The 14,622-nt window shown below is 33.4% G+C and overlaps 1 protein-coding gene and 1 pseudogene across 2 annotated transcripts; one reads left to right on the forward strand and one right to left on the reverse strand.

The window, feature by feature from the left end:
- The first annotated feature begins 836 nt into the window (after positions 1 to 836).
- On the forward strand, positions 837 to 5,069 carry LOC143592046 (obg-like ATPase 1; annotated as a pseudogene). Its single transcript, XR_013145839.1, has 12 exons — positions 837 to 913; positions 1,581 to 1,748; positions 1,927 to 2,050; positions 2,252 to 2,343; positions 2,717 to 2,815; positions 2,909 to 3,022; positions 3,107 to 3,170; positions 3,308 to 3,424; positions 3,545 to 3,620; positions 3,701 to 3,793; positions 4,129 to 4,179; positions 4,836 to 5,069. The product of XR_013145839.1 is annotated as an obg-like ATPase 1 (transcript).
- A 1,916-nt stretch (positions 5,070 to 6,985) lies between these two features.
- Positions 6,986 to 11,819, reverse strand: LOC143592044 (enoyl-[acyl-carrier-protein] reductase [NADH], chloroplastic-like). Its single transcript, XM_077072062.1, has 13 exons — positions 11,801 to 11,819; positions 10,602 to 10,884; positions 10,369 to 10,478; positions 10,226 to 10,281; positions 10,045 to 10,129; positions 9,878 to 9,925; positions 9,715 to 9,789; positions 8,428 to 8,539; positions 8,299 to 8,350; positions 8,150 to 8,201; positions 8,011 to 8,068; positions 7,420 to 7,518; positions 6,986 to 7,331 (listed from the first exon to the last, which is right to left on the reverse strand). The coding sequence occupies exons 2-13, from the start codon at positions 10,861 to 10,863 to the stop codon at positions 7,174 to 7,176; spliced, it is 1,167 nt and encodes a 388-aa protein (XP_076928177.1). The 5' UTR covers positions 10,864 to 10,884; positions 11,801 to 11,819; the 3' UTR covers positions 6,986 to 7,173.
- Positions 11,820 to 14,622: the final 2,803 nt, after the last annotated feature.

Raw genomic sequence — 14,622 nt, forward strand, 5'->3', positions numbered from 1 at the left:
TGATCAAAGATAAAATGTTTTCTTGTTACAAATATGTATAGTTGTAGCGTAACACATATTTCTTTTTCTATATAAAAGGTAAGTTGAGCAATATTTATATTTATTATTATAATAAAAATAATAATTTTATTTATATATTATTATTATTATTATTATTATTATAATCTAAAGCATGTTATGTAACAAACACTAACATGATGCAATATGAAAATTTTCCCACGAACCACGTGATATTTATAAACTAACATGATTTCTTGTTTTATTTTTATTTTTTCTTATTTACATATTACTACTCATTATTTGGATGGACAACGATATTTATTGAATAAACCGATCAAGGTGTTCGAACATTACTTGGAAGAGGTGACGCGTGTTTGATATAAATAGGATGTAAGAAAGAGGTGCTAAAGTAAATTGGGTGTATTGTTATTGTGGAGGTGGTGTAACTTTGTTGAACTAGCAATCTGCTAGGTCGACTTTTATGTTTTGTTTAATAAAATTCTCTTGATTGGTCGTTCAAAAATAAAGGCAGAGGTATGCTAATAAATTAAATAGAAAACTTAGTTTTTCGGTAATTCAGGTTTACCCAAAACCGATTAAAAGTACTCGTTACTCGACTCGTATTAGTTCGTGTACTTTTGAGTTCGGGTTAATGGTTATTCGAGTCGGATTACGGGTTACCAAACAAGCATTTTTTTAAATTAATTGTATTCAGTGTTGTGTTGTTATAAAACCCTAAATAATAATCGACCGCGCAGTCTTGCTTCCACAGCTGCTGCATATCTCAATTCCTCTGCTTCACTCGTTTCCAATATTATTATTTACAAGCAACAAATATGCCTCCAAAAGCTGGGAAGAAGGAAGCACCAGCTGAACACTCGGCCGTTTCTCATCTCATCTCAAGATCGGAATCGTTCGTTATCTGTCTTTAATCTCATTTAAATATATACATACTGTTTCCGATCAATTTACTGTTTATTTTCATTCAAAAGTAGTTGATTTGTAGTTAATTGGCCTCAGTTGATTGTTTTGCTAGGGTTTCGGAATTTATTTGATTTAACACTTGTGATATTGAATTTATAATCTGATTGTTACTAATTAATAACTGTGCAAATGAGCCAAGCCGCTCGTGAGATACTCGCAACCGGCTAGTTAAAAGCTTGATTCGACTAGAAACGAGCTTGTTTAATCAATGAGCCTGAGCTTCACTTGTCAAGCTGACTCTCGAGTCTAACGAACGAGCTTATTATTTATATAGTTTTTATTTTATGTATATAATTAATATATTTAGTATATAGTTTTATGATGCTTATATAAAATTATGGAAAAAAAGTATATAATATATATTATGTTTTGTATCAAATATACAATTAAAATATATGCAAAAAATAAGTATAAATTCTAGTTAATAAATAATAAACGTGTCGAGCCTGAGCCGAGCTCGATCTTAAAAAACTACTCGGCCCAGCTCATTTACATCCCTACTGCTACAATTGCTGTTTTTTTTTTACAAAAAAGAAGTATGCTGATGCTTTTATAGAATATGGACTCATTTTGTTATATACTGCTATTGATTTCAGGTTGGGTTGCCAAATGTAGGGAAATCTACTCTCTTCAATACCCTCACTAAGTTGTCGATACCTGCTGAGAACTTTCCGTTTTGTACAATTGAACCTAATGAGGCGCGTGTCAATATTCCTGATGAGAGGTTTAACTGGCTTTGTCAACTGTTCAAGCCCAAGAGTGAGGTAATATACATGCATTGCCTTTTCTATATACGGTTATGAACAAGTAAATATATTCACCATGTTTGTATATCAAGTTATGCACTCATATAATTTAACGAATGCCAAGTTGTTCATTTTATTTCTACACTAGGTTGATTTTTGTGAATTGAATTTATATTTTGCCTAATGCATATGGTAGGTTTCTGCATTCTTGGAGATTCATGATATTGCTGGATTGGTGAAAGGTGCTCATGAAGGACAAGGGCTTGGAAACAATTTCTTGTCTCACATTCGTGCAGTTGATGGCATATTCCATGTTTTATGTAAGATATCATTTTTGTATTTTCTTAAACTAGTTATGTTCGGTCATCTGGGATTTGTTTGTCATTTATATTGATGATCATACATCAAGTTATGCAATTTGTGTTTGGATCTTATCATGCTTGAACTAAGTTTCAAGGCACTATGAATGTTTCATTCTGTTCGTTACATTCGCTTTTTTTGTTATATTTGTTTTACAATAGGTGCGTTTGAAGACCCTGATATTATACATGTTGTTGACTCTGTGGATCCTGTAAGAGATTTAGAAGTTATAACTGCAGAGTTACGGTTGAAGGTATGCTCTCAAGTTATATGAGCTCACATCTGTCTTTGTGTTGTTTGATAACTAAAGTGTGTTTGTGTTGTGTATTTCTATATTGATTAGTATTGCTAGATAAACTATCTTTCTTTTTTTAGTTGCATGTATGGACACTACGTTATCGCAGTTGCAGTGTTCACCTCTTATAAAATGATTTGTTTTACAAGATAAGAGAATTTTTAAATATCGGCTATAAAGCTATATGGAATTTGTAGCCTTGAGATTTCAAAGACAAATGAATTGAGTTATATTTTAGTTTCTTTCTGTTTTGTCTACACCTGATACTGAATAATAGAAATTTTTTTAACGTTAGTTATACAACTTATATATTTTCTTTTATATGGTAAAGGATATTGAGTTCATGGAAAGAAGAATTGATGATCTTGAAAAGAGCATGAAGAGGAGCAATGACAAACAGTTAAAAGTTGAACTTGAAGTGTGTTTGAAGGTACTTTATACATTCAAAATCTATCTAAATCAATCAGAAAGGACACATCTTTATTAATGAAATTACTTAAGCTTTTTGGTCTATCTTCTGCAGGTCAAAACCTGGATCGAGAGTGGGAAAGATGTCAGGTTAGGAGACTGGAAAGCTGCTAAAATTGAAATCTTGAATGGTTTTCAATTGCTCTCTGCGAAACCTGTTGTTTATTTGGTAAAATCATAAGGCCCTTTAATATATCTTGAAACACAGGGAGCTTTTTTTTTTTAACTTGAACATGTGATGTTTCTTGTGCAGGTTAATATGAACGAGAAAGACTATCAGAGGAAAAAAATAAGTTTCTTCCCAAAATTCATGCTTGGTATGATTGATTATCAACAATAGAGTTCACTTGTCATGGTTTTAAAGCATATTAGAAACTCAAATTTCATTATGTTTAAACTTGAAGTACAGATTTAGATTTTTTATTATAAATGTTAAATAAGAACTTGTTCTTAGGGTGCAAGAGCATGGAGGTGAGCCAATTATCCCTTTTAGCTGTGCTTTGGAAAGAAATCTTGCTGATTTGCCAGAAGATGAAGCAGCAAAATACTGTGAAGAGAACAAGGTTCAAAGGTTAGTTTAGATATACTTTTTATGAATATACAAATAGTTGATTAATTATACTCTTTATTCAAATACGTCATCCATTTTGACATTAACAACTGCATCTTATTGTTTCTTTCTGTGTCACAGTGCTCTTCCAAAGATTATAAAGACTGGATTCTCTGCTATTAACCTTATATACTTCTTCACTGCTGGCCCTGATGAGGTAATGCCTATCAGTTGTAACGCAAATTATAACTTTTTTTCTGAATAAGTATATAATCTGAAGTTGATGTAACCATGTAGGTGAAATGCTGGCAAATTAGAAGGCAAAGTAAGGCTCCTCAGGCAGCAGGAGCAATTCATACTGATTTTGAAAGAGGATTTATTTGTGCTGAGGTAATGGTTTCTTCTTTTCTTTTTTTTCCCCTTTGAAATGTGCGCAACTTCATAATTTTTTACAAAATGTCAAATCAAGGTTCTTATTTTTTTAAATCTAGTTTGTTCTTTATTGAGTAATGGTCGTTATGATCATACTTCTATGCAACCGTCATTGTTTTTACTATTCTTTTGAGGTGCCCTGTAAGAAACTTTTACAAAATTCTATACAAGTTCAAAGTTTATATTGGTGTTTTAGTTTACATTAAATTTTCAATTAGAGTATTAGTAATTGTTAAACTAGAGATTAAAGAGTGAAAATCGAAAGATCTGAGATTTCACTTGGGATTTTGCAGGTTATGAAGTTTGAGGATCTTAAAGAGCTTGGAAGCGAAGCTGCTGTAAAGGTACTCTTCATTAGCAACTAATATTAACATATATTTATTTTACATTTTTCCCTGTGGGGTTGCACAAACATCTATAAAAGTTACAATAACAGTTTTATTATATATAAATAGTTAATGATTTATGAGATATGTATAACTATTATTATAAATGTGTTAAATATGATTACGAAACAATCTTGGTACATCCAATCATTTGTTTAACAACAATAACTTTTGGCTCGTCTTTTGGCTCAATTTGATTGGGCCAACCCACAAACACTTTTAATCTTTTTGGGGTTTATAAATAGTTAATATGTTAAATATGATTACAAAACAATCTTATTACAAAAAAATCAAAATTTTAACCAAACATTACCTTCAGCCCGTTTGATCATTTCATACATTAATATTTTAGTTAGGGCCAATTCATCCATGAAAACTTGCATAGTATTATATTTACCTAACTGGAAAAATTAATATCACGTATACCCACTATGAAAATGAGTATATTTGATATTATGATTCTTTATTGGATAAATATGATATAATACAATGTTTTGATCTGATATATGAAATTATCCCCTTTAGTTTACATATGTTGAATTAACTCATTTGAGTTCGTTAAAGATAAAACAAAGGGTTGCAATTGTGATTTGTCTTGATGGTTTATTTTTCAGGCTGCTGGCAAGTACAAGCAGGAGGGCAAGACTTATGTGGTTCAAGACGGTGATATTATATTTTTCAAATTTAACGTCTCCGGTGGTGGAAAGAAGTGAGGCAGTGGCGGGGGTTTGTTACTCTGCCATTTGATTTGCTTGCTATCTATCTACAATTTTATCTGGATTGTGTACCAACTTTGTATTGAGTATCTAGAAACAGGTTTTTTTTGGTACTAATGTTCTTTTTGACATAAGTTGTTAACTTGTTATCCTTTGTTTGAATATGATGTATAACATTCTGAATATTTTATGAAATATAGAATGGCATGCATGTACCAAATGATCAGTTGTGCTTTGTTACAAGCGTTAATTGTTTGACCGGAAGTTTTTTTTATGTAATAAATGAATGAGCATGACCATCTTCTATTTGTTTAGTTTAGTTAAATGAATGAACATGAACACAAGTCGTAAAGGCGTATTGTTTGTTCATTACATTTATGAATGTTTGTAATGCGATTCATGATCAGAAGAACGTAGACCTGAGATATTCGTTCTTTGTAGGAGACAAGGGTGAATGCACACTGAATTTGATGAACTTGTGTACCCTTTGTTTGTTGTTCAAATGTCTTTATGCTTTTTGAAACTGTACTCTTTTCTCTAGCAATGGTTACCTCCAGGTTTAATCTTTAAATAATATCGTTTTTAACTTATTTTTGTAACGCTTTTCAACCTTACGATCTAATCATTAAATAATAATGTTTTCACTTAACTTTAAGAACTACTTACACGAATGGAACCTGTGGCTTACTTTAAGAACTAATCATTAAATAATACGTGTCGTGCAATTCACACGAACATACTCCACGTTTCATGCAACTCATGATTGTTACGAACCTCGTTCGTTAATCAAATGGCCCAAAGAAAATAGAAAGAAGCCAGATAGCAAATAGAGAGAAAGTTAGATCAATTTACATTTTCATTCATAATCACAAAGAAAACACAAAAGGGCTTATATAGCCTTACAATCCAACAACTAACCACTAATTACCCATTACTCACATTTACCATAAAATATGCATGGTGCATGACAACGTGGGTTGAGGATAGGTTCACAACAACGACCCTGAAAGTTGCCACACCACCCGCACTCAAAACCGCCCCGCCTCCCGTATCTGTTGCCTAACCACCACAGAAACAGTTTGCAACTTATCAATCTCATTCCAGCTACACCCTTAATTATGATTGTCATACTGTTACTTGGTATTAATCGCCAGTGAAGAACATGGCCCTGATTAAAGATGTAACCTTGGAGTATAATTGGAAGCCACCATGGTGTTATGCTAAGTACCATATGTTTGCTGTCAGGAGAACCGAATGACGTCCTCCGTGGGAATTCGTCTATGTCATTATTTTATGTTCATGTTTATTTTAGTTATTGTTATATGTTTCTTAGTTTTCATGTTTCTGTATGCCTATATAGAGTTTATAAATGAAAGAGAAGAAAATTAAAGTAAATTACATGTCTTGTTCTCTCTACCTTTTTTGGAGTCTAACCCGCTCAAAAGTATCTATTAGTTGGGAGATTAGCCATCTCGAATCCGCTCCATGACTTGGCTAAATTACCGACACAATTACAAGTCCGGCGCAAAGCACAAGTCCTCAACTAGTTGCTTTAAAACACTACTTAGCTAGAGCCATTAGATTATAACTTATGTAAGACTAGAATTGGTTCCCTACTCCCTAGTTTCAACTAGGGATGAGATCTATACCATATAAATAATAAAAATACTGACGTTGAATTTGAACAAAACTGAGTACCGAACACCATAATGATTCTATTGGTACCACTTTAGTATTCTTTTTCTTAATCTCCATTGTTGGTATCAAATTCATTGTAGTATATAATAGTCATTTATAATCAAGAAACAATAATACCAAAACTAAAATATACAAGGTGTCCGAAAAATCTTATCAACTTTTATAGAAAAACAAGAAAAGACGGGTATCAATACCTAATACCCAAGAAAAACTCTATATTTACCAGTCAGACACTGAATACCAAAACACCAAATGCCAAATTTGAGAAGGTTTGGTATGGATACGGTCGAAAAAAATATCATCCCTAGTTTCGATCGAACAAATGCCTGTTGGTATAAGCCCCATCAAAATTACCAATTTTGGTCCTTTTTGAATGATTATAAGTCGCGCTAGAAATGTTTTCATGGCTGTTACATCATACAATGCCGAGACCGACCACCAAATTTCTCATCTTAATGTAAAACTTGATCCAAACAAAACTATCAAACTACAATTTTATTGAAAAACCAAAACAACATTGCGCTAGCTCACCACCACCTTAATGTTTGTCGGCTCTTGGGATGTCAAGATCCTTAAAAACCGGGCTGTCAACTCCAACTCCCATTGCATTCAGCCCGTTGTCTACATATAACACCGTCCCTGTGATGGCCGAAGCCAGCGGTGATGCTAGAAAAGCAGCCGCATTTCCCACCTCCTCTGTGTTTATATTTAAATTATTTTCAGCATCACTTAATTATTAATAAATTATATATGTATATAGTGATGGGTTCAAACTCAGACTGACCTGCTGATAGTTCTTTTTGCAGTGGTGCATTCTCGGATGAATAATCAATCATCATATCAATAAAACCAATCGCCTTTGCAGCACGGCTTCTTAATGGTCCTGGAAATATGACCAATAGATATTCTTAGGGGCAATTACAAACATGGAAAATATCATATATGCCCTTAAAATGGAGTTAAAATATAAGTTATACCCACTCAATATAACAAATAATAAATGACCATTTTACCCTTATTTTTCGAACACTTCAAATTTTCATATATACCTGTCTTTAACTTCAAATTTTATATGTACCTAATTTTAGCTTAAATTTGTATTACCCATGCTTTTTTTACCCATGAACAATAGTTTTCTCAATATATATAATCAATGTCAATCAAAATCCAAATTTAAAATAAGGTTTATACAAATACAATGGAAAGGGGTAGAATGGTCATTAAGTAAAACTTCATTAATATGATATTTTTAGTTTCGGTTGGGTATATATAAAAATTTTCAAGTTTATAAGGGTATATATGAAATTAATTTTTTATTATTGATGTTTAATTGTCTTATAAACAAGACATTTTCTGTAAAGAGGTGTTACAGTACCTGCAGATATTGTGTTTACTCTGATTCCATGCTTTCTTCCAGCTTCAAATGCCAATACCTGTGTTTCATTATTAATAACTATTTTTGGAAGGTGATAAGAAAACCAATGTGAATCAAAACCGGGATCGGGTTAACTAACTTGTGTGTCACTCTCCAAAGCAGCCTTGGCTGAACTCATACCTCCACCATATCTGTTTTTTAAAAGGTATAACTTTAACTTCTTTTTTTTCTAAAACAAGAATCAAATGAAACAAAAGTTGTTAAAAAAAGAAGAAATTATTTAATTACCCGGGTATGATTCTTTCAGAAGCAATGTAGGTCAGAGAAATTGAAGCACCGCCTGCAATATATAATTAAGCTGGACGTTGAGAATTAAAAAAAAAGAGTTTGACCAGTCAAAAGAGATGAGAATGATACCCGGGTTGATTATTGGGGCAAAATGCCGGAGCAAGGATACGTAAGAATAGCTTGATGCAGAGATGGCAGCAAGATATCCATACCTTGATGTTTCTAGAAGCGGTTTGCTGACCTGCAAAATCAAGGTCAAACGGGTTGTTGACTTGATGCCGGTTGTATTTTTATCTTAAATAGGTCAAACGAGCCAAATCATCAAATTTAGCTAAAAGGGCATGAGATGAATGAATCCAACGGGTCAATATCTTGGTTTTAAAAAGCACAATTTATGTATTTTAATATTTCTCAGGGCTGGCTCAACCTTTTCCAGGTCCCAAAGTGAACTTTGAAATCAAAGCCCCCTATTAACTTTTTCCAAGTGTAGTAAAATGTTGTAGGTAACTATTAATCATGCAGTCTATTTATGTTTATATGATTACCATCTACAAATGTCAAAAACAGTTAAGGCCATTTAGAACTATGTTTTTAAGTCAAATAACATTGATAAACATGAAATTAAGCTTCCTTACCGAACATATATTACTCCCCACATATAAGAAACATATAAATAATGACTATTGATCGTGTTTACATAATATTTGTCCTTCAGATTTCATCAGTCTATGTCTATTGATCGTATGGGGAGAAAACGTGTTTGCCGAGGATGCTTAATCACATGTTTATTATCAATGTTATTTGATGTAAAAACATAGTTCTAAATGGCCCGAACTGTTTTGACATCTGCAAATGTTAACCATATAAACATAAATAGCCTACACTGCTACACGATTAATAGTTACCTACTAATATTTATTACACTTAGAAAAAATTCATAGTGGCCTTTTCAGAGTCCACTTTGTGGCCCGGCACACTTTTTAAAACCCAGGTTGTTATGGGTTGTGTTTTAACCAAAACGGGTGGTCAAATGAGGCAAACCAACACATTCAACTAAAAAGAGATGAACAGATCAAACTGCTTGAAAGTTGTCCGATGTCTATTGATGCATGCAACTATACAAGTTCCTAAAAGATTGCATCAAAAAACAGATCTTTATAGTTTTGTGGTCATACTTGACACGAACGATTTATAAAAAGATAAAAAGTTAGGAGAAAAAAGGTTCCACGTCATAAAATCACCAATTTTTAACTCGTATCACCCACCCATTTTGCTACTTTTATAGCATTTTATGGGTAAAAAAATTACATGCATAGATTAAGTGATAAACATGATGACATGTACTGATGTACTAAAGTGCTAATATTATAATTACCATTAATAACGAAAAAGAACATAGTAAAATATAAAGCATACCTCAGGTCCATTTGCCAATGAATGCACAAGAATGTCAATACTGCCAAAATCCTCTTTCACAGATTCAGCTACTTCCTACAAAAAATGAACTTTGACTTCTCAGGAACGTTTTAACTTTGCATAGCAATGAGAACAGCTCTAATAGTGACTAACGAAATAATACCTTAACAGTCCACTTTGAGGACCCCGCATAACGCTTGTTTGTTTTCACCTGCATAATTCAGCATGCATTATGGATATGTGACAAACAATACACCATTCTCTTTTTTCGTAAATTACAAGACGTCAAGAACATCTTTCAGACATTGACATATTGGAGGGTGAACTTACATCCTCGGGAACATCTTCAGGGGTATCATAAACAGCATCTAATGGGTACACTTTAGTAATTTCCATCAAAGATCCATCTGGCAACCTAAAATGACATGCATACTTCTTAGCTGACCAATCCGTCTATCGCCATATTATACTAAAGTAAATGAAAAAAAAATGATGGAATATAAACACTTACACACGCGATTCGTCAAACTTTCCCCTTCGAAGACTAGTCTCAAATATGTTGAGTGCCTAAAAAAAGGTTAATCGTGATCAACAACAAATACATTTTCAAGTGACTTGTGGATCGCTGTTCTAGAACTAGGATCAGTAACGTACCGGGACCCATGTGCCAACAAGAATCTCAGCACCAGCAGCAGCTAGAGATTTGGCTATTGCCCAACCATATCCATTATCATCAGCTATACCAGCAATTAATGCCCTCTTTCCTGCAGATAGTTTCCTAGGTTAGTAGACTCATAACATAACATTTAATCAAGAATTCAACTGTTAACAATTGTAACTCATTTCTTAAATATCTAAAAAAAAAAATCCTCCACAAAGTTAACCACCTCTTAGATCAACAGGCAGCCCTGGAAGGGGTTTGATATCACTGGAATCTGACATGGCTTTCGTGATCATCCTTTCAAATCTCAAAGGACTCGATTTGACAGTTTGAGATAACGATTGTGTAGAAGAGATGTGACATGAGCTTTTAAGGCTTGCAGATGACCCCCCTTTACTGAAAGCTGCAACGCTCGGTTTTGAAACTTCACGAACGGAAAAGGCAAAGGGTCTTGCTACAGCAATGTGCATATTAGTAGTAGTTGCCATTTCAATAAGTTATTCTTGAACCTGCAATTCCCACAAGAATCAGAACAATTAACATGAATAATAATAGAACGCAGATCAAAGAGTTTCTTACTTTCGTCTCCTACGTTTACAACTTTTTTTCATCATAGTCAAACTAATTACTTTTCAGCAGGGGTGTGCACGGTTCGGTCCCATTTCGGCTAAACCCGTACCGAAAACCAAAACTTCGGTTTTTGAAATTTTTTAAAACTATTCCGTTTCAGTTAAGGTAAGGTTTTGTTCGGTTTTCGTCACTTGAGCTTAAAAGTTTTGGCAGAAAATAATGAATTTGGGCCTAAAACATTTCTTAATCAATAACTAATCGATTATCATATATTTAAGCTAGATTATTTGATCTACATATTTATTAAATTCTTACAGATTTCTTAAAATAAAACTAAAACATGAAAATCCATAAATTCGGTACGGTTTTTTTCATTTATAGTTACACGCAAAAACAAAGCGAACCAAAACTTCGGTTTTTACAAAAGAAAAACCAAACTATCAGCTTTTGTTTTTTATTTTTTCAGTACTTCTTCAACTAGGCTTACAAATTTGATCATCATAATCAAACTAATTACTTTTCTAATCGAAAAACGACACAAACTTTTTCAAATTGCATTAATTTTATTTGACATAATTATCATCGTCCTTTTCCCCCAAACTTAAACCAACTCTATACCGTTTCGAAACGAAGAAATCAACTTATTAACATTCTAAGCGAGACTCCAATTCATAAAGTAACATAGCATTTCAAATACATAACCTAATCAGCATTTTGCAGCTGAAACCTAATAAAGAAGGCTTACACAGATGAATGCAATTACAAATAGAAATGGAATTAACAACATAAATAACAGATCGGAACTAAAGTGAAGAATGTAACGTAACATAACATAAGTTGAGTGTTGAATATTACCTCTCCGATCAGGGATAATATTAGTTTCAATTTGTTGTATGTGAGTGTTTGTGTAATAATAAGTCTATAAATAAGTGGGGATGTTGGTCGATTGAACCAAAGAGAGAAGAAATAAATGGTTGTTGAGATGGGCTTCGTGAGGGCCCGTTGGAAGTATCGAAACAGCAGGTGAGAGATTGGTGAGTGAGACTAGTTGGCATTTCAAACTGTAGGGTTTATACCATGTGGGCCCATGGGTTCATAAAACTAATTTCCTTTGCTGATGATGGAGGCTTCTTTGCCGCAAAGCGTGTTTAAACTCTACGTGGTATATTGTAAGGAGCTTTCGCGGTTTTGAGTACTGCGATGATCTGATTAAGGATGTACTCTTTGACATATTCAGAAATTTTTGTTAAGAAAGAAGCACATGTGAATATTTTGACTGACATGCTAGATGGAAGATCACTTCTTCAACACATTTTGGTCTTTGAATGGATATGAGGAAAACATGCTTGTGCGGGTTTAACAGGTGTTTTCCCATTTGTGGGCTTAGAGAATAGTGGTTTCATGGTTGGTCAGGCTGCTTTAAAAGTTGTTTCATGCAAAGTTACTAAACTTATTCAAATTGCATTAATTTTGTTGACATAATGAGGACGTGTGTCTTGACAACTAACATGTGTTTATACCTTTTGTATTTGGCACTTTTGGTTTTGCTCGCACTGATGGTCATGTATATAGTATTGTTATGACTCTAAGATCAATCAATGTAATTTTTGAAAGAATGAATTTTGCAATTCAAAAAGGAGATAGCGGTGCGCAGCTTGTTGCTCGTTTTCCTTCTGTTTCAGTGTAATCTTTACGAGACTACATGCAACAAACCCATGTAGGCCATCACATAATCGTCACATCACATTTCAAGTTTTTCTCGTACACAAGGACCTCACCCCGCAAACTTTACTTCACAATAATGAAGTTTGTGTCTTCCTTGTTCACTTGATGCCACCTAGATATGAAGTTCGGAGGTTTTTGTAGATGCTCTTGTTCCAATAACTAAATAAAAATGATGTCAAGAACTGTGTAATCCGCTTATACATATGTTTAGTAGATTTAACGAAAGTTAGAAATTGTTATGAAAAGAACGATTGATATTTACATGGTGTTTTAACTCTTCTTCAAAATATTGAAAATGTCTTATATCTTAACTAGTTTTTACTCGGCGCGTTGTTTCGAGCTGGTTGAATCTGTTTATGTATCCCTTATGCTGTGGCGGTGGTCTAATTTGGGTTCATTGGTGTGGGTTATTTTCGTAAAAGTACCAATACTAAATTAGAAAAATTAATTTGTCAACTCTAAAGACAATAACAATGCTTATATAAGTTATAATAAAAAAATTTAACATATAAAAATGTCGTAACGGTTATGAAACTGGTTTTCCCACATGCGTTGCGCGGAGAATTTGTTCGGTAACACTCGGGCATTGCAGCAATGAGTCAACGCGAATTCAATCGGTGCTGGCTACATCTATTACGGTAACATAACGAAACCTAAAAAGCAAATTCGTCTAATAAAATAAAAGTAGTTGCACTCATGTAACGTATATTTAACAAACATTAGCACATTTCAAACAATGTTTATTAGGTCGATAAACCCGAGAGTTGCAGTGGCAAGTCAACGTGTATTCAGTTCGTATCGGTTACGTTCATAACGGTATCATAATTAAACCCAAAAAATAAAAACGTCAATTTAACATATAAAAAAATTAACATATAAAAATTAAAATATTTAAAACGAAATTGGTAAAACTATAGTACCGTATAAACGTTTATAAAGCCTAAACGTCAAAACTAATTTTTTTTTCATAAAATTAACATTATAAAAATAAAAATATATAAAACGACGTTTTTCGGTCGATAAAACTAGAGCATTGTCGGTCCTGGGTGTTTTGGCATTTTGATTCGACTCAAATTCGGTCGTCTTCGATTACACTCGTTATGGTAACATATTTAAAACTAAAAGGCTAGTAATACTCGGTCGTTAGTAAAACCAAAGTGTTGTCAGCCCCGTGCATTGCGACGGCAAGTTGACGCGAATAACCTTTAAGTTATCAAATTTAAAACAAAACAAAAAAGTTTAAAAAAAAACAAAAAATATATAAATTTTTTGGACCAATCATAGACCTAGACCGCAAATAAACCAATCACCGTTATGCGTCGTCAAAGTTCTTATAATCATAATAATAAAATGAATTGAGTGAGGTTAAAACAATTTGATAAGATACGGGACCACGTAAAAATCCCAACTATAAAATATTTTAATCCTTACTCTATTCATTTGCTTCCATTTTAGAGAGAAGCTAAAAAGTGAGGGTGAGGGTGAGGGCTAGAGAAAGATGGGCTGCTGATGGTGGTCTGCCATGATGGCCATGATTTTCATGTTCAAGTTGATAAGCTTAGAAGGATCGTATGATTAGGCCATGCGTACTGGGCAAGAAATGTGGGCAAATTGAGGCGATTTTTGTGGAGCACACCGCCCCTGGGCGAAATTGGGGCGAAATGGACGGGGGCTTGGGGTATTTGTCGCCGGGAGGAGATGATTTTAATATTATTATATTACTAGTGTTATATATATATATAGAGAGAGAGAGAGAGAAAGGATCAAGAGAGAACTCATATTTAGGAAGAGAACTAAAGAACTCATAACTATAGGGTTAGATTTGTAAATTGCCTCTAATAAAAAAACCCAGCATCTCTTCCCTGTTAGACGACTCATCGGCCTCCGCCTTCATGTGCAATGATATTGACACAAACCATCTTTCTATAGAAATTAACACATCAAATCATGAC

The sequence above is a fragment of the Bidens hawaiensis genome, unplaced genomic scaffold (assembly GCF_021521415.1).
Source record: "Bidens hawaiensis isolate Kalapana, Puna unplaced genomic scaffold, B.hawaiensis_p1.1 tig00040384_1, whole genome shotgun sequence".
NCBI classification, from domain to species: Eukaryota; Viridiplantae; Streptophyta; class Magnoliopsida; order Asterales; family Asteraceae; genus Bidens; species Bidens hawaiensis.

Bases quoted from the DNA above. Each gene is read 5' to 3' on its own strand.
- LOC143592044 (XM_077072062.1), bottom strand. From the start codon at position 10,863: ATGGCAACTACTACTAATATGCACATTGCTGTAGCAAGACCCTTTGCC. The intron at 10,130-10,225 runs GTAAGTGTTTAT...ATGTCATTTTAG, and splicing joins AAGTTTGACGAATCGCGTGT to GTTGCCAGATGGATCTTTGA. The intron at 8,202-8,298 runs GTAATTAAATAA...TTTAAAAAACAG, and splicing joins TCTGAAAGAATCATACCCGG to ATATGGTGGAGGTATGAGTT.